At 44.5% G+C, this 17500-nt stretch overlaps 1 protein-coding gene and 21 non-coding genes across 22 annotated transcripts; 1 reads left to right on the top strand and 21 right to left on the bottom strand.

Moving 5' to 3' along the window:
- Positions 1 to 1099: 1099 nt before the first annotated feature.
- Positions 1100 to 1173, bottom strand: trnat-ugu (transfer RNA threonine (anticodon UGU)). The gene has a single exon. It is a non-coding gene; the product is annotated as a tRNA-Thr (tRNA).
- Positions 1174 to 1405: 232 nt separating this feature from the next.
- trnat-agu (transfer RNA threonine (anticodon AGU)) lies at positions 1406 to 1479 on the bottom strand. Its single transcript has one exon. It is a non-coding gene; the product is annotated as a tRNA-Thr (tRNA).
- A 101-nt stretch (positions 1480 to 1580) lies between these two features.
- On the bottom strand, positions 1581 to 1670 carry trnar-ucu (transfer RNA arginine (anticodon UCU)). Its single transcript is given in 2 exon segments — positions 1581 to 1616; positions 1634 to 1670. It is a non-coding gene; the product is annotated as a tRNA-Arg (tRNA).
- Positions 1671 to 2930: 1260 nt separating this feature from the next.
- On the bottom strand, positions 2931 to 3004 carry trnat-ugu (transfer RNA threonine (anticodon UGU)). The gene has a single exon. It is a non-coding gene; the product is annotated as a tRNA-Thr (tRNA).
- Positions 3005 to 3236: 232 nt separating this feature from the next.
- trnat-agu (transfer RNA threonine (anticodon AGU)) lies at positions 3237 to 3310 on the bottom strand. The gene has a single exon. It is a non-coding gene; the product is annotated as a tRNA-Thr (tRNA).
- A 101-nt stretch (positions 3311 to 3411) lies between these two features.
- trnar-ucu (transfer RNA arginine (anticodon UCU)) lies at positions 3412 to 3501 on the bottom strand. The gene is given in 2 exon segments: positions 3412 to 3447; positions 3465 to 3501. It is a non-coding gene; the product is annotated as a tRNA-Arg (tRNA).
- A 1259-nt stretch (positions 3502 to 4760) lies between these two features.
- Positions 4761 to 4834, bottom strand: trnat-ugu (transfer RNA threonine (anticodon UGU)). The gene has a single exon. It is a non-coding gene; the product is annotated as a tRNA-Thr (tRNA).
- A 232-nt stretch (positions 4835 to 5066) lies between these two features.
- Positions 5067 to 5140, bottom strand: trnat-agu (transfer RNA threonine (anticodon AGU)). Its single transcript has one exon. It is a non-coding gene; the product is annotated as a tRNA-Thr (tRNA).
- A 1910-nt stretch (positions 5141 to 7050) lies between these two features.
- Positions 7051 to 7124, bottom strand: trnat-ugu (transfer RNA threonine (anticodon UGU)). Its single transcript has one exon. It is a non-coding gene; the product is annotated as a tRNA-Thr (tRNA).
- A 232-nt stretch (positions 7125 to 7356) lies between these two features.
- Positions 7357 to 7430, bottom strand: trnat-agu (transfer RNA threonine (anticodon AGU)). Its single transcript has one exon. It is a non-coding gene; the product is annotated as a tRNA-Thr (tRNA).
- Positions 7431 to 7517: 87 nt separating this feature from the next.
- On the bottom strand, positions 7518 to 7607 carry trnar-ucu (transfer RNA arginine (anticodon UCU)). Its single transcript is given in 2 exon segments — positions 7518 to 7553; positions 7571 to 7607. It is a non-coding gene; the product is annotated as a tRNA-Arg (tRNA).
- A 1561-nt stretch (positions 7608 to 9168) lies between these two features.
- Positions 9169 to 9242, bottom strand: trnat-agu (transfer RNA threonine (anticodon AGU)). Its single transcript has one exon. It is a non-coding gene; the product is annotated as a tRNA-Thr (tRNA).
- Positions 9243 to 9343: 101 nt separating this feature from the next.
- On the bottom strand, positions 9344 to 9433 carry trnar-ucu (transfer RNA arginine (anticodon UCU)). The gene is given in 2 exon segments: positions 9344 to 9379; positions 9397 to 9433. It is a non-coding gene; the product is annotated as a tRNA-Arg (tRNA).
- A 1259-nt stretch (positions 9434 to 10692) lies between these two features.
- trnat-ugu (transfer RNA threonine (anticodon UGU)) lies at positions 10693 to 10766 on the bottom strand. The gene has a single exon. It is a non-coding gene; the product is annotated as a tRNA-Thr (tRNA).
- Positions 10767 to 10998: 232 nt separating this feature from the next.
- Positions 10999 to 11072, bottom strand: trnat-agu (transfer RNA threonine (anticodon AGU)). The gene has a single exon. It is a non-coding gene; the product is annotated as a tRNA-Thr (tRNA).
- A 101-nt stretch (positions 11073 to 11173) lies between these two features.
- trnar-ucu (transfer RNA arginine (anticodon UCU)) lies at positions 11174 to 11263 on the bottom strand. The gene is given in 2 exon segments: positions 11174 to 11209; positions 11227 to 11263. It is a non-coding gene; the product is annotated as a tRNA-Arg (tRNA).
- Positions 11264 to 12039: 776 nt separating this feature from the next.
- LOC141280997 (uncharacterized) lies at positions 12040 to 15178 on the top strand. The gene has a single exon (XM_073812546.1). The coding sequence runs from the start codon at positions 12182 to 12184 to the stop codon at positions 15176 to 15178; it is 2997 nt and encodes a 998-aa protein (XP_073668647.1). The 5' UTR covers positions 12040 to 12181.
- Positions 15179 to 15273: 95 nt separating this feature from the next.
- On the bottom strand, positions 15274 to 15347 carry trnat-cgu (transfer RNA threonine (anticodon CGU)). The gene has a single exon. It is a non-coding gene; the product is annotated as a tRNA-Thr (tRNA).
- Positions 15348 to 15579: 232 nt separating this feature from the next.
- Positions 15580 to 15653, bottom strand: trnat-agu (transfer RNA threonine (anticodon AGU)). The gene has a single exon. It is a non-coding gene; the product is annotated as a tRNA-Thr (tRNA).
- Positions 15654 to 15754: 101 nt separating this feature from the next.
- Positions 15755 to 15844, bottom strand: trnar-ucu (transfer RNA arginine (anticodon UCU)). The gene is given in 2 exon segments: positions 15755 to 15790; positions 15808 to 15844. It is a non-coding gene; the product is annotated as a tRNA-Arg (tRNA).
- A 1259-nt stretch (positions 15845 to 17103) lies between these two features.
- On the bottom strand, positions 17104 to 17177 carry trnat-ugu (transfer RNA threonine (anticodon UGU)). The gene has a single exon. It is a non-coding gene; the product is annotated as a tRNA-Thr (tRNA).
- A 232-nt stretch (positions 17178 to 17409) lies between these two features.
- On the bottom strand, positions 17410 to 17483 carry trnat-agu (transfer RNA threonine (anticodon AGU)). Its single transcript has one exon. It is a non-coding gene; the product is annotated as a tRNA-Thr (tRNA).
- Between the last annotated feature and the right edge of the window lie 17 nt (positions 17484 to 17500).

Raw genomic sequence — 17500 nt, 5'->3', positions numbered from 1 at the left:
TTGGGATACGAATTCAGGATCTCCAGATGAAAGGACAGGAACTTTCACCAGCCAATGGTGTGCAACCTTACGTCACATGTCTTGAGATCTTTTGAAAACAGGAACAAGACTGTCATATTTTCTTTTTGGACCTCCTGCCTTTCGTGTGGAACGGAGAAACAGCAACTAAAAGGATGGAATCACTTGGAATTGAACAATCTGTTTACAAGACATGATCACTGAACAGCTATGCCAGGACATCCTTAAACTCCATGGCTATATTTTAATTAAACCAAGTACAAGAAAGTCAAACCTCCTTGTGGACCTCTTTTCTCCAAATTAAACCGGAGAACAGCCGTTGAAAGGAAGGCATGGCTTGAAATTCAACAGTCTGTTGACAAGACAGGCCCTTTGACCGGCTGATGCTGTGCACCCTAACGTCACATGGCTTCAGGTCTATTGAAAACGGGAACATTTCAGTCGTATTTTCTGCCCGGACCTCCTGCCTTTCATGTAGATGGGAAAGCAGGGACTGACAAAGGAAGGAAACGCTGGGATTCGAACAATTCGTTTACAAGACATGGTCTTTGGACAGCAATGCCAGGGCATCCTAAAATTGCACGGCTTTCTTTTCATTTAGACAGGTAAAAGAAAGTTTAATCTCCTTGACGCCATTCTGCCTTTCATGAAGGCCAAAGACCACAACCACTGATAAAAGGCACCACTGCGATTTTGATCACGTAATCTCCCACTTACAAGACAGGTGCTTTGGCCATGGACACCCTTGAGAACAAAGCCAGGCAAAAGACATGGCGTCCTGACAGGAAATTAAGCCCTATTAGTGAAGGCTTTAGGGTAAAGGTTGTTCATAAATCAGATTGGTCCGTTTTCCAAAAATATCTGGAAGTTATGACAGCTTTCATAACAACCATGAATTATAAGGAGGTTGTATTTCATCTGATAAACAGAAACAAAGAAAGCCCTTAGCAGGCTACAGACTGAAGGCACCGCTGGGATTTTAAAATCTGTTTTGAGGGAGGATGAGTCACAGTATGAAGAGATACAACAATGTGACAAGAAAGCCACTGAGTGGGGGCCGAGGACCGCAAACATGGTAAGAAGGCACCACTGGGATTCGAACCCAGGATCTCCTGTTTACAAGACAGGCGCTTTGACCGGCTAAGCCATGGCGCCCTACCGGGAATCTCTTCCAGAGTTAAGTCCTATCAGTGAAGGTTTTATGCTCGAGGGCGTCCATGAATTGGATTATATTGGTCCGTTAGGGAGAAAACTAGAAAGTTTTGCCCAAAGTACAGGCCTTTCGCTGAAAACAGACCGCTGTCGTGACAACTCTGAATTATCAGGATGTACCATATCTCAACTGAGAAACAGCCAAAGAGACAGACCTTAGTTGGCCACATGATAAAGGCTCCGCTGGGATTCGAACCCAGGATCTCCTGTTTACTAGACAGGCGCTTTAACCAACTAAGCCACGGCGCCACCCTCCAGCTGCCGATTGTGGAAGGGTGAGTCACAGTATGAACAGGAACAACAATGTAAGATGAAATGCATTGAGCAGGGTCTTCGGAGCTAAAACCCTGCGACTCTGGTGGGACTCGAACCCACAACCTTTGAATCACATCAACTCATAATCTAGAAGTCCAATGCGCTATCCATTGCGCCACAGAGCCTACATGCAAAAGCACTGATGTTTTGCACACAATTCTGGATGAAGACAGATTTAAATTATTATTAGCTTTTGTATTTTTCAGCCCAAGAGATACAATTACTATTTTCACCTTCTGCTCTTTCCATATGCCAGTGAGCACAATTGTCAAATGGAAGGCATTTTTGGGATACGAATTCAGGATCTCCAGATGAAAGGACAGGAACTTTCACCAGCCAATGGTGTGCAACCTTACGTCACATGTCTTCAGATCTTTTGAAAACAGGAACAAGACTGTCATATTTTCTTTTTGGACCTCCTGCCTTTCATGTGGAACGGAGAAACAGCAACTAAAAGGATGGAATCACTTGGAATTGAACAATCTGTTTACAAGACATGATCACTGAACAGCTATGCCAGGACATCCTTAAACTCCATGGCTATATTTTAATTAAACCAAGTACAAGAAAGTCAAACCTCCTTGTGGACCTCTTTTCTCCAAATTAAACCGGAGAACAGCCGTTGAAAGGAAGGCATGGCTTGAAATTCAACAGTCTGTTGACAAGACAGGCCCTTTGACCAGCTGATGCTGTGCACCCTAACGTCACATGGCTTCAGGTCTATTGAAAACGGGAACATTTCAGTCGTATTTTCTGCCCGGACCTCCTGCCTTTCATGTAGATGGGAAAGCAGGGACTGACAAAGGAAGGAAACGCTGGGATTCGAACAATTCGTTTACAAGACATCGTCTTTAGAACAGCAATGCCAGGGCATCCTAAAATTGCACGGCTTTCTTTTCATTTAGACAGGTAAAAGAAAGTTTAATCTCCTTGACGCCATTCTGCCTTTCATGAAGGCCAAAGACCACAACCACTGATAAAAGGCACCACTGCGATTTTGATCACGTAATCTCCCACTTACAAGACAGGTGCTTTGGCCATGGACACCCTTGAGAACAAAGCCAGGCAAAAGACATGGCGTCCTGACAGGAAATTAAGTCCTATAAGTGAAGGCTTTAGGGTAAAGGTTGTTCATAAATCAGATTGGTCCGTTTTCCAAAAATATCTGGAAGTTATGACAGCTTTCATAACAACCATGAATTATAAGGAGGTTGTATTTCATCTGATAAACAGAAACAAAGAAAGCCCTTAGCAGGCTACAGACTGAAGGCACCGCTGGGATTTTAAAATCTGTTTTGAGGGAGGATGAGTCACAGTATGAAGAGATACAACAATGTGACAAGAAAGCCACTGAGTGGGGGCCGAGGACCGCAAACATGGTAAGAAGGCACCACTGGGATTCGAACCCAGGATCTCCTGTTTACAAGACAGGCGCTTTGACCGGCTAAGCCATGGCGCCCTACCGGGAATCTCTTCCAGAGTTAAGTCCTATCAGTGAAGGTTTTATGCTCGAGGGCGTCCATGAATTGGATTATATTGGTCCGTTAGGGAGAAAACTAGAAAGTTTTGCCCAAAGTACAGGCCTTTCGCTGAAAACAGACCGCTGTCGTGACAACTCTGAATTATCAGGATGTACCATATCTCAACTGAGAAACAGCCAAAGAAACAGACCTTAGTTGGCCACATGATAAAGGCTCCGCTGGGATTCGAACCCAGGATCTCCTGTTTACTAGACAGGCGCTTTAACCAACTAAGCCACGGCGCCACCCTCCAGCTGCCGATTGTGGAAGGGTGAGTCACAGTATGAACAGGAACAACAATGTAAGATGAAATGCATTGAGCAGGGTCTTCGGAGCTAAAACCCTGCGACTCTGGTGGGACTCGAACCCACAACCTTTGAATCACATCAACTCATAATCTAGAAGTCCAATGCGCTATCCATTGCGCCACAGAGCCTACATGCAAAAGCACTGATGTTTTGCACACAATTCTGGATGAAGACAGATTTAAATTATTATTAGCTTTTGTATTTTTCAGCCCAAGAGTTACAATTACTATTTTTACCTTCTGCTCTTTCCATATGCCAATGAGCACAATTGTCAAATGGAAGGCATTTTTGGGATACGAATTCAGGATCTCCAGATGAAAGGACAGGAACTTTCACCAGCCAATGGTGTGCAACCTTACGTCACATGTCTTCAGATCTTTTGAAAACAGGAACAAGACTGTCATATTTTCTTTTTATACCTCCTGCCTTTCATGTGGAACGGAGAAACAGCAACTAAAAGGATGGAATCACTTGGAATTGAACAATCTGTTTACAAGACATGATCACTGAACAGCTATGCCAGGACATCCTTAAACTCCATGGCTATATTTTAATTAAACCAAGTACAAGAAAGTCAAACCTCCTTGTGGACCTCTTTTCTCCAAATTAAACCGGAGAACAGCCGTTGAAAGGAAGGCATGGCTTGAAATTCAACAGTCTGTTGACAAGACAGGCCCTTTGACCGGCTGATGCTGTGCACCCTAACGTCACATGGCTTCAGGTCTATTGAAAACGGGAACATTTCAGTCGTATTTTCTGCCCGGACCTCCTGCCTTTCATGTAGATGGGAGAGCAGAGACTGACAAAGGAAGGAAACGCTGGGATTCGAACAATTAGTTTACAAGACATGGTCTTTGGACAGCAATGCCAGGGCATCCTAAAATTGCACGGCTTTCTTTTCATTTAGACAGGTAAAAGAAAGTTTAATCTCCTTGACGCCATTCTGCCTTTCATGAAGGCCAAAGACCACAACCACTGATAAAAGGCACCACTGCGATTTTGATCACGTAATCTCCCACTTACAAGACAGGTGCTTTGGCCATGGACACCCTTGAGATCAAAGCCAGGCAAAAGACATGGCGTCCTGACAGGAAATTAAGCCCTATTAGTGAAGGCTTTAGGGTAAAGGTTGTTCATAAATCAGATTGGTCCGTTTTCCAAAAATATCTGGAAGTTATGACAGCTTTCATAACAACCATGAATTATAAGGAGGTTGTATTTCATCTGATAAACAGAAACAAAGAAAGCCCTTAGCAGGCTACAGACTGAAGGCACCGCTGGGATTTTAAAATCTGTTTTGAGGGAGGATGAGTCACAGTATGAAGAGATACAACAATGTGACAAGAAAGCCACTGAGTGGGGGCCGAGGACAACAAACATGGTAAGAAGGCACCACTGGAATTCGAACCCAGGATCTCCTGTTTACAAGACAGGCGCTTTGACCGGCTAAGCCATGGCGCCCTACTGGGAATCTCTTCCAGAGTTAAGTCCTATCAGTGAAGGTTTTATGCTCGAGGGCGTCCATGAATTGGATTATATTGGTCTGTTAGGGAGAAAACTAGAAAGTTTTGCCCAAAGTACAGGCCTTTCGCTGAAAACAGACCACTGTCGTGACAACTCTGAATTATCAGGATGTACCATATCTCAACTGAGAAACAGCCAAAGAAACAGACCTTAGTTGGCCACATGATAAAGGCTCCGCTGGGATTCGAACCCAGGATCTCCTGTTTACTAGACAGGCGCTTTAACCAACTAAGCCACGGCGCCACCCTCCATCTGCCGATTGTGGAAGGGTGAGTCACAGTATGAACAGGAACAACAATGTAAGATGAAATGTATTGAGCAGGGTCTTCGGAGCTAAAACCCCGCGACTCTGGTGGGACTCGATCCCACAAACTTTGCATCACGTCAACTCATAATCCAGAAGTCCAATGCGCTATCCATTGCTCCACAGAGCCTACATGCAAAAGCACTGATGTTTTGCACACAATTCTGGATGAAGACAGATTTAAATTATTATTAGCTTTTGTATTTTTCAGCCCAAGAGTTACAATTACTATTTTTACCTTCTGCTCTTTCCATATGCCAATGAGCACAATTGTCAAATGGAAGGCATTTTTGGGATACGAATTCAGGATCTCCAGATGAAAGGACAGGAACTTTCACCAGCCAATGGTGTGCAACCTTACGTCACATGTCTTCAGATCTTTTGAAAACAGGAACAAGACTGTCATATTTTCTTTTTGGACCTCCTGCCTTTCATGTGGAATGGAGAAACAGCAACTAAAAAGATGGAATCACTTGGAATTGAACAATCTGTTTACAAGACATGATCACTGAACAGCTATGCCAGGACATCCTTAAACTCCATGGCTTTATTTTAATTAAACCAAGTACAAGAAAGTCAAACCTCCTTGTGGACCTCTTTTCGACAAATTAAACCGGAGAACAGCCGTTGAAAGGAAGGCATGGCTTGAAATTCAACAGTCTGTTGACAAGACAGGCCCTTTGACCGGCTGATGCTGTGCACCCTAACGTCACATGGCTTCAGGTCTATTGAAAACGGGAACATTTCAGTCGTATTTTCTGCCCGGACCTCCTGCCTTTCATGTAGATGGGAGAGCAGAGACTGACAAAGGAAGGAAACGCTGGGATTCGAACAATTAGTTTACAAGACATGGGGCCTCATTTATAAAGCGTGCGTACGCACAAATTTGATCGTAAAGTGTGCGTAGGCAAAAATCCACGGCAAAGTCCATATTTATAAAAACTGTCTTTGACGTGGAAAAGTGCTTAGCGCCACGTCAGGGTCTGAGCAGACGTACGCACTTTTGCTTGTCTGATTGCTGCAGGTTTTTGGAAATATAAGCCATTCTTGCTGCTCGAAATTTGATTTAAACATTGAGAAGTGCCTTTTTATATGTCTGTGACATTAATTAGGCATCGTTTAAAGGCGGAGATCTGAAACTGCTCGGCTGCGCACAAGTTCAAGTTCATTTGCGATTTATAGATTTGAAAGGGGTACGCGCGTTTTTTGCGCGTACGTTCGGTTTATGAATCACACGTACGCATTTTTGATAAATGATCGTAAGATCAAATGTAGGATGGTTTTTACGCAGCATTTTATAAATGAGGCCCATGGTCTTTGGACAGCAATGCCAGGGCATCCTAAAATTGCACGGCTTTCTTTTCATTTAGACAGGTAAAAGAAAGTTTAATCTCCTTGACGCCATTCTGCCTTTCATGAAGGCCAAAGACCACAACCACTGATAAAAGGCACCACTGCGATTTTGATCACGTAATCTCCCACTTACAAGACAGGTGCTTTGGCCATGGACACCCTTGAGAACAAAGCCAGGCAAAAGACATGGCGTCCTGACAGGAAATTAAGCCCTATTAGTGAAGGCTTTAGGGTAAAGGTTGTTCATAAATCAGATTGGTCCGTTTTCCAAAAATATCTGGAAGTTATGACAGCTTTCATAACAACCATGAATTATAAGGAGGTTGTATTTCATCTGATAAACAGAAACAAAGAAAGCCCTTAGCAGGCTACAGACTGAAGGCACCGCTGGGATTTTAAAATCTGTTTTGAGGGAGGATGAGTCACAGCATGAAGAGATACAACAATGTGACAATAAAGTTACTGAGTGGGGCCGAGGACCGCAAACCTCTTAAGAAGGCACCACTGGGATTCGAACCCAGGATCTCCTGTTTACAAGACAGGCGCTTTGACCGGCTAAGCCATGGCGCCCTACCGGGAATCTCTTCCAGAGTTAAGTCCTATCAGTGAAGGTTTTATGCTCGAGGGCGTCCATGAATTGGATTATATTGGTCCGTTAGAGAGAAAACTAGAAAGTTTTGCCCAAAGTACAGGCCTTTCGCTGAAAACAGACCGCTGTCGTGACAACTCTGAATTATCAGGATGTACCATATCTCAACTGAGAAACAGCCAAAGAAACGGACCTTAGTTGGCCACATGATAAAGGCTCCGCTGGGATTCGAACCCAGGATCTCCTGTTTACTAGACAGGCGCTTTAACCAACTAAGCCACGGCGCCACCCTCCATCTGCCGAGTCACAGTATGAACAGGAACAACAATGTAAGATGAAATGCATTGAGCAGGGTCTTCGGAGCTAAAACCCTGCGACACTGGTGGGACTCGAACCCACAACCTTTGAATCACATCAACTCATAATCTAGAAGTCCAATGCGCTATCCATTGCGCCACAGAGCCTACATGCAAAAGCACTGATGTTTTGCACACAATTCTGGATGAAGACAGATTTTAATTATTATTAGCTTTTGTATTTTTCAGCCCAAGAGTTACAATTACTATTTTTACCTTCTGCTCTTTCCATATGCCAATGAGCACAATTGTCAAATGGAAGGCATTTTTGGGATACGAATTCAGGATCTCCAGATGAAAGGACAGGAACTTTCACCGGCCAATGGTGTGCAACCTTACGTCACATGTCTTCAGATCTTTTGAAAACAGGAACAAGACTGTCATATTTTCTTTTTGGACCTCCTGCCTTTCATGTGGAACGGAGAAACAGCAACTAAAAGGATGGAATCACTTGGAATTGAACAATCTGTTTACAAGACATGATCACTGAACAGCTATGCCAGGACATCCTTAAACTCCATGGCTATATTTTAATTAAACCAAGTACAAGAAAGTCAAACCTCCTTGTGGACCTCTTTTCTCCAAATTAAACCGGAGAACAGCCGTTGAAAGGAAGGCATGGCTTGAAATTCAACAGTCTGTTGACAAGACAGGCCCTTTGACCGGCTGATGCTGTGCACCCTAACGTCACATGGCTTCAGGTCTATTGAAAACGGGAACATTTCAGTCGTATTTTCTGCCCGGACCTCCTGCCTTTCATGTAGATGGGAGAGCAGAGACTGACAAAGGAAGGAAACGCTGGGATTCGAACAATTCGTTTACAAGACATGGTCTTTGGACAGCAATGCCAGGGCATCCTAAAATTGCACGGCTTTCTTTTCATTTAGACAGGTAAAAGAAAGTTTAATCTCCTTGACGCCATTCTGCTTTTCATGAAGGCCAAAGACCACAACCACTGATAAAAGGCACCACTGCGATTTTGATCACGTAATCTCCCACTTACAAGACAGGTGCTTTGGCCATGGACACCCTTGAGAACAAAGCCAGGCAAAAGACATGGCGTCCTGACAGGAAATTAAGCCCTATTAGTGAAGGCTTTAGGGTAAAGGTTGTCCATAAATCAGATTGGTCCGTTTTCCAAAAATATCTGGAAGTTATGACAGCTTTCATAACAACCATGAATTATAAGGAGGTTGTATTTCATCTGATAAACCGAAACAAAGAAAGCCCTTAGCAGGCTACAGACTGAAGGCACCGCTGGGATTTTAAAATCTGTTTTGAGGGAGGATGAGTCACAGTATGAAGAGATACAACAATGTGACAAGAAAGCCACTGAGTGGGGGCCGAGGACCGCAAACATGGTAAGAAGGCACAGGATTTGAACCCAGGATCTCCTGTTTACAAGACAGGCGCTTTGACCGGCTAAGCCATGGCGCCCTACCGGGAATCTCTTCCAGAGTTAAGTCCTATAAGTGAAGGTTTTATGCTCGAGGGCGTCCATGAATTGGATTATATTGGTCCGTTAGGGAGAAAACTAGAAAGTTTTGCCCAAACTACAGGCCTTTCGCTGAAAACAGACCGCTGTCGTGACAACTCTGAATTATCAGGATGTACCATATCTCAACTGAGAAACAGCCAAAGAAACAGACCTTAGTTGGCCACATGATAAAGGCTCCGCTGGGATTCGAACCCAGGATCTCCTGTTTACTAGACAGGCGCTTTAACCAACTAAGCCACGGCGCCACCCTCCATCTGCCGATTGTGGAAGGGTGAGTCACAGTATGAACAGGAACAACAATGTAAGATGAAATGCATTGAGCAGGGTCTTCGGAGCTAAAACCCCACGACTCTGGTGGGACTCGAACCCACAACCTTTGAATCACATCAACTCATAATCTAGAAGTCCAATGCGCTATCCATTGCGCCACAGAGCCTACATGCAAAAGCACTGATGTTTTGCACACAATTCTGGATGACGACAGATTTGAATTATTATTAGCTTTTGTATTTTTCAGCCCAAGAGTTACAATTACTATTTTTACCTTCTGCTCTTTCCATATGCCAATGAGCACAATTGTCAAATGGAAGGCATTTTTGGGATACGAATTCAGGATCTCCAGATGAAAGGACAGGAACTTTCACCAGCCAATGGTGTGCAACCTTACGTCACATGTCTTCAGATCTTTTGAAAACAGGAACAAGACTGTCATATTTTCTTTTTGGACCTCCTGCCTTTCATGTGGAACGGAGAAACAGCAACTAAAAGGATGGAATCACTTGGAATTGAACAATCTGTTTACAAGACATGATCACTGAACAGCTATGCCAGGACATCCTTAAACTCCATGGCTATATTTTAATTAAACCAAGTACAAGAAAGTCAAACCTCCTTGTGGACCTCTTTTCTCCAAATTAAACCGGAGAACAGCCGTTGAAAGGAAGGCATGGCTTGAAATTCAACAGTCTGTTGACAAGACAGGCCCTTTGACCGGCTGATGCTGTGCACCCTGACGTCACATGGCTTCAGGTCTATTGAAAACGGGAACATTTCAGTCGTATTTTCTGCCCGGACCTCCTGCCTTTTATGTAGATGGGAGAGCAGAGACTGACAAAGGAAGGAAACGCTGGGATTCGAACAATTCGTTTACAAGACATGGTCTTTGGACAGCAATGCCAGGGCATCCTAAAATTGCTCGGCTTTCTTTTTATTTAGACAGGTAAAAGAAAGTTTAATCTGCTTGACGCCATTCTGCCTTTCATGAAGGCCAAAGACCACAACCACTGATAAAAGGCACCACTGCGATTTTGATCACGTAATCTCCCACTTACAAGACAGGTGCTTTGGCCATGGACACCCTTGAGAACAAAGCCAGGCAAAAGACATGGCGTCCTGACAGGAAATTAAGTCCTATTAGTGAAGGCTTTAGGGTAAAGGTTGTTCATAAATCAGATTGGTCCGTTTTCCAAAAATATCTGGAAGTTATGACAGCTTTCATAACAACCATGAATTATAAGTAGGTTGTATTTCATCTGATAAACAGAAACAAAGAAAGCCCTTAGCAGGCTACAGACTGAAGGCACCGCTGGGATTTTAAAATCTGTTTTGAGGGAGGATGAGTCACAGTATGAAGAGATACAACAATGTGACAAGAAAGCCACTGAGTGGGGGCAGAGGACCGCAAACATCGTAAGAAGGCACCACTGGGATTCGAACCCAGGATCTCCTGTTTACAAGACAGGCGCTTTGACCGGCTAAGCCATGGCGCCCTACCGGGAATCTCTTCCAGAGTTAAGTCCTATCAGTGAAGGTTTTATGCTCGAGGGCGTCCATGAATTGGATTATATTGGTCCGTTAGGGAGAAAACTAGAAAGTTTTGCCCAAAGTACAGGCCTTTCGCTGAAAACAGACCGCTGTCGTGACAACTCTGAATTATCAGGATGTGCCATATCTCAACTGAGAAACAGCCAAAGAAACGGACCTTAGTTGGCCACATGATAAAGGCTCCGCTGGGATTCGAACCCAGGATCTCCTGTTTACTAGACAGGCGCTTTAACCAACTAAGCCACGGCGCCAACCTCCATCTGCCGATTGTGGAAGGGTGAGTCACAGTATGAACAGGAACAACAATGTAAGATGAAATGCATTGAGCAGGGTCTTCGGAGCTAAAACCCTGCGACTCTGGTGGGACTCGAACCCACAACCTTTGAATCACATCAACTCATAATCTAGAAGTCCAATGCGCTATCCATTGCGCCACAGAGCCTACATGCAGAAGCACTGATGTTTTGCACACAATTCTGGATGAAGACAGATTTAAATTATTATTAGCTTTTGTATTTTTCAGCCCAAGAGTTACAATTACTATTTTTACCTTCTGCTTTTTCCATATGCCAATGAGCACAATTGTCAAATGGAAGGCATTTTTGGGATACGAACGGGAACATTTCAGTCGTATTTTCTGCCCGGACCTCCTGCCTTTCATGTAGATGGGAGAGCAGAGACTGACAAAGGAAGGAAACGCTGGGATTCGAACAATTCGTTTACAAGACATGGTCTTTGGACAGCAATGCCAGGGCATCCTAAAATTGCACGGCTTTCTTTTCATTTAGACAGGTAAAAGAAAGTTTAATCTGCTTGACGCCATTCTGCATTTCATGAAGGCCAAAGACCACAACCACTGATAAAAGGCACCACTGCGATTTTGATCACGTAATCTCCCACTTACAAGACAGGTGCTTTGGCCATGGGGACCCTTGAGAACAAAGCCAGGCAAAAGACATGGCGTCCTGACAGGAAATTAAGTCCTATAAGTGAAGGCTTTAGGGTAAAGGTTGTTCATAAATCAGATTGGTCCGTTTTCCAAAAATATCTGGAAGTTATGACAGCTTTCATAACAACCATGAATTATAAGGAGGTTGTATTTCATCTGATAAATAGAAACAAAGGAAGCCCTTAGCAGGCTACAGACTGAAGGCACCGCTGGGATTTTAAAATCTGTTTTGAGGGAGGATGAGTCACAGTAACTCCGCCATGGCCGGTCCCAAGCCCGGGTGAGAAAGGAGGAGGGTTGGGCGTGGGGCCAGCAACCCCACCCCGTAAAACCCCAAACGCTACAGAAACCAAAGCAACAGAAGAATCCAACCAGTGCTTTAATCTGGGAGATGCCTCTACAGGAGGACAAATGACGCAGATTGGTGAAAGCCGCACGGAAGCCAACCAGCTGACGAATCTCCTGACGATAAAAGCAACAACAAAGATCGGAACTTGGAACGTACGAACCATGCACGAAACTGGAAAAGCAGCTCAGGTGGCAAGTGAGATGAACAGATATAACATCCAAGTACTGGGAATCTGTGAGTGCAGATGGAATGGGTCTGGCATGACATCTCTTGCCAGTGGAGAGAAAATCCTATATTCTGGACATGCAGACGAGAACCATGACCACACAGAGGGAGTTGCTATCATGATGTCTCCAGTAGCAGCCAGAACCCTTATGGAATGGCAGCCAGTCTCCTCTAGAATCATGACAGCAAGGTTCAACTCCAAGGGAAGGAAAGTTACACTCATCCAATGCTACTCACCTACTAACGATGCTGACAAGGAAGCAAAAGAAAACTTCTACAATTCCCTCCAGACAGTAGTCAACGAGTTACCCAAGAGAGACATCAAGATATTGATGGGTGACCTGAATGCCAAGATAGGAAAAGACAACCTTGGAAAAGAGTTGATTATGGGAACTCAGGCCCTTGGAGAAATGAATGAAAATGGCGAGCTTTTCACTGACTTTTGTGCTTTTAATGACCTAGTAATTGGTGGCAGTGTATTCCAGCATAAAGACATCCACAAAGAAACCTGGATCTCACCAGACGGACACACCAAAAACCAGATAGACTACATCACAATCTCTAGGAAATGGAGAAGAAGCCTGCAAGACACAAGATCCCAACGAGGGGCAGATGTAGCCTCAGACCATCACTTGGTGATTGGAACTATCAAAGTCAAGCTACGAGCCTTCAGAGACATAGCCAACCGACCTCACATCAAGTTTAACACCCAGTGGCTGAAAGAGAAAGACTACAGAGACACCTTTTCAGCCTCCCTGAAAAACAGATTTGAAGCCTTGAACTTGGTGACAGAAGAAACACCATTGGAAGAACACTGGAGCTCCCTAAGAGACACATTGACAGACACGTGCCAAGAAGTGCTGGGCAAAAGAGAATGGACAACAAAGGAATGGCTCTCCAGTGACACATGGCAACTGATAAAGAGCAGAAAAGACATCAAACAGCAGATTAACAGCAACAAGAACGAAGAGGAAAAGAAAGTTCTTCGAGATAAATATACCCAAATAAACAAGAAAGTTAAGAAAAGTGCCAGAAAAGACAAGAGGCTCTTTTATGATGCGCTAGCAACGGAGGCAGAACAGGCAGCAGGAAAGAGGGACCTCAGTACTCTGTATAAGGTCACTAAGACTCTCTCGACTAAGAAAACAAATGTGGACAAACCGGTTAAAGACAGAGTAGGAAACCCCATCAGTAAAGAGAAAGACCAGAGGCAACGATGGGCTGATCACTTTAAAGAACTCCTAAATCAACCCCTGCCATCAGAAAGGCCAGACATCCCCCCTGCAGACTCACCACTCAAAGTCAACACCAACCCACCTACGAAAGCAGAAATCCTAAAAGCCTTGAAGATCTTGAAAAATGGGAAAGCAGCCGGCCCAGATGGAATTCCCCCAGAGGCGCTCAAGGCAGACCTTTCAACCACAGTCAACATGCTGCTGCCTCTACTGCAGAAGGTTTGGAGGGTAGGAAGAGTACCAGCAGACTGGAAAAAAGGACACATGGTAAAACTTCCCAAAAAAGGAGATCTAGGATCCTGCAATAATTGGCGAGGCATCATGCTACTTTCAGTACCGAGCAAAGTACTGACCCGCATTATTCTTGACCGGCTGAAAGACGCAGTGGAAGAAAAACTTAGGCCAGAACAAGCCGGCTTCAGGAAAGAAAAGTCATGTACAGATCAGATAGCCACACTCCGAATCATTATCGAACAATCCTTGGAGTGGCAGTCACCATTGTACCTTAACTTCATTGACTTTCGTCAAGCGTTCGACAGTGTGGACAGGGAAACCATCTGGCAGCTCCTTAACCATTATGGAATCCCTCAAAGTTTCATCACACTGATCCAACAACTTTATGAAGGCGCCACGTGCCAAATTATCCATAACGGCAAATTGACAGAGGAATTTGAGGTGAGAACAGGAGTCCGGCAAGGATGCATGCTCTCCCCAATGATCTTTCTGTTGGTGGTCGACTGGGTGATGCATCAGACAACTAAAACAGGAAAAACCGGAATCCAGTGGTCCATTAATCAATCTCTTGAAGACTTGGACTTTGCAGATGACTTGTGCCTAATGTCACAGAAATGCCAACATATGCAACAGAAAACCGATAACCTAGTCCATGAAGCATCCAAGACTGGACTGCAGATCAACTTAGAAAAGACTGTTATCATGACACTGTTTAAAAAGCAGCAGCAGCCAATCACCCTTGGAGACAGCGAGCTGAAAGAAGTCACTTCTTTCACCTACCTGGGCAGCATGGTATCTGCAAGAGGAGGTTCTGATGAGGACATCAAAGCCAGAATTGGGAAAGCTAGATACGCCTTTATTACCTTGAGACCAGTCTGGAGGTCAACATCCCTATCTGTCCGTAACAAAATACGAATTTTCAACAGCAACGTTAAATCTGTCCTCCTTTATGGCTCAGAGACCTGGAGAGTCACCAACACCCTAACCAACAAACTCCAAGTATTTGTCAATGGCTGCCTTCGCAGCTTACTGAAGATTAGGTGGACAGACAAACTAACAAACACTGATTTGTGGCAGCGGACAAACCAAGATCCCATCAAGCAGCAGATTGCCAGGCGTAAATGGCGATGGATAGGACACACCCTGCGGAAGCCCCCACAGGACATCACCCGGCAGGCTTTGCAGTGGAATCCTCAGGGAAAGAGACGGGTCGGTCGCCCTAAGACCACCTGGAGACGATCCTGCGAAGAGGAAATGAAGAAGTGCAACCTGTCGTGGGGTGAACTGAAAAAGGCTGTCCAGAATAGACTGCGTTGGAGAGCTAATGTTGAGGCCCTTTGTTCCACGGGGAATCCAAGGAGATAAGTAAGTAAGTAAGTAATGAGTCACAGTATGAAGAGATACAACAATGTGACAAGAAAGCCACTGAGTGGGGGCCGAGGACCGCAAACATCGTAAGAAGGCACCACTGGGATTCGAACCCAGGATCTCCTGTTTACGAGACAGGCGCTTTGACCGGCTAAGCCATGGCGCCCTACCGGGAATCTCTTCCAGAGTTAAGTCCTATCAGTGAAGGTTTTATGCTCGAGGGCGTCCATGAATTGGATTATATTGGTCCGTTAGGGAGAAAACTAGAAAGTTTTGCCCAAAGTACAGGCCTTTCACTGAAAACAGACCGCTGTCGTGACAACTCTGAATTATCAGGATGTACCATATCTCAACTGAGAAACAGCCAAAGAAACTGACCTTAGTTGGCCACATGATAAAGGCTCCGCTGGGATTCGAACCCAGGATCTCCTGTTTACTAGACAGGCGCTTTAACCAACTAAGCCACGGCGCCACCTTCCGTCTGCCGATTGTGGAAGGGTGAGTCACAGTATGAACAGGAACAACAATATAAGATGAAATGCATTGAGCAGGGTCTTCGGAGCTAAATCCCTGCGACTCTGGTGGGACTCGAACCCACAACCTTTGAATCACATCAACTCATAATCTAGAAGTCCAATGCGCTATCCATTGCGCCACAGAGCCTACATGCAAAAGCACTGATGTTTTGCACACAATTCTGGATGAAGACAGATTTAAATTATTATTAGCTTTTGTATTTTTCAGCCCAAGAGTTACAATTACTATTTTTACCTTCTGCTCTTTCCATATGCCAATGAGCACAATTGTCAAATGGAAGGCATTTTTGGGATACGAATTCAGGATCTCCAGATGAAAGGACAGGAACTTTCACCAGCCAATGGTGTGCAACCTTACGTCACATGTCTTCAGATCTTTTGAAAACAGGAACAAGACTGTCATATTTTCTTTTTGGACCTCCTGCCTTTCGTGTGGAACGGAGAAACAGCAACTAAAAGGATGGAATCACTTGGAATTGAACAATCTGTTTACAAGACATGATCACTGAACAGCTATGCCAGGACATCCTTAAACTCCATGGCTATATTTTAATTAAACCAAGTACAAGAAAGTCAAACCTCCTTGTGGACCTCTTTTCTCCAAATTAAACCGGAGAACAGCCGTTGAAAGGAAGGCATGGCTTGAAATTCAACAGTCTGTTGACAAGACAGGCCCTTTGACCGGCTGATGCTGTGCACCCTAACGTCACATGGCTTCAGGTCTATTGAAAACGGGAACATTTCAGTCGTATTTTCTGCCCGGACCTCCTGCCTTTCATGTAGATGGGAGAGCAGAGACTGACAAAGGAAGGAAACGCTGGGATTCGAACAATTCGTTTACAAGACATGGTCTTTGGACAGCAATGCCAGGGCATCCTAAAATTGCACGGCTTTCTTTTCATTTAGACAGGTAAAAGAAAGTTTAATCTCCTTGACGCCATTCTGCCTTTCATGAAGGCCAAAGACCACAACCACTGATAAAAGGCACCACTGCGATTTTGATCACGTAATCTCCCACTTACAAGACAGGTGCTTTGGCCATGGACACCCTTGAGAACAAAGCCAGGCAAAAGACATGGCGTCCTGACAGGAAATTAAGCCCTATTAGTGAAGGCTTTAGGGTAAAGGTTGTTCATAAATCAGATTCTTCCGTTTTCCAAAAATATCTGGAAGTTATGACAGCTTTCATAACAACCATGAATTATAAGGAGGTTGTATTTCATCTGATAAACAGAAACAAAGAAAGCCCTTAGCAGGCTACAGACTGAAAGCACCACTGGGATTTTAAAATCTGTTTTGAGGGAGGATGAGTCACAGTATGAAGAGATACAACAATGTGACAAGAAAGCCACTGAGTGGGGGCGGAGGACCGCAAACATGGTAAGAAGGCACCACTGGGATTTGAACCCAGGATCTCCTGTTTACAAGACAGGCGCTGTGACCGGCTAAGCCATGGCGCCCTACTGGGAATCTCTTCCAGAGTTAAGTCCTATCAGTGAAGGTTTTATGCTCAAGGGTGTCCATGAATTGGATTATATTGGTCCGTTAGGGAGAAAACTAGAAAGTTTTGCCCAAAGTACAGGCCTTTCGCTGAAAACAGACCGCTGTCGTGACAACTCTGAATTATCAGGATGTACCATATCTCAACTGAGAAACAGCCAAAGAAACGGACTTTAGTTGGCCACATGATAAAGGCTCCGCTGGGATTCGAACCCAGGATCTCCTGTTTACTAGACAGGCGCTTTAACCAACTAAGCCACGGCGCCACAATCCACCTGCCGAT

The sequence above is a fragment of the Paramisgurnus dabryanus genome, chromosome 18 (genome assembly GCF_030506205.2).
Source record: "Paramisgurnus dabryanus chromosome 18, PD_genome_1.1, whole genome shotgun sequence".
In the NCBI taxonomy this organism is placed as follows: domain Eukaryota; kingdom Metazoa; phylum Chordata; class Actinopteri; order Cypriniformes; family Cobitidae; genus Paramisgurnus; species Paramisgurnus dabryanus.
This window is presented reverse-complemented; position numbering and strand designations above follow the sequence as displayed.

Coding starts and splice junctions, on each gene's coding strand:
- LOC141280997 (XM_073812546.1), top strand. CDS start 12,182: ATGACGCAGATTGGTGAAAGCCGCACGGAAGCCAACCAGCTGACGAAT.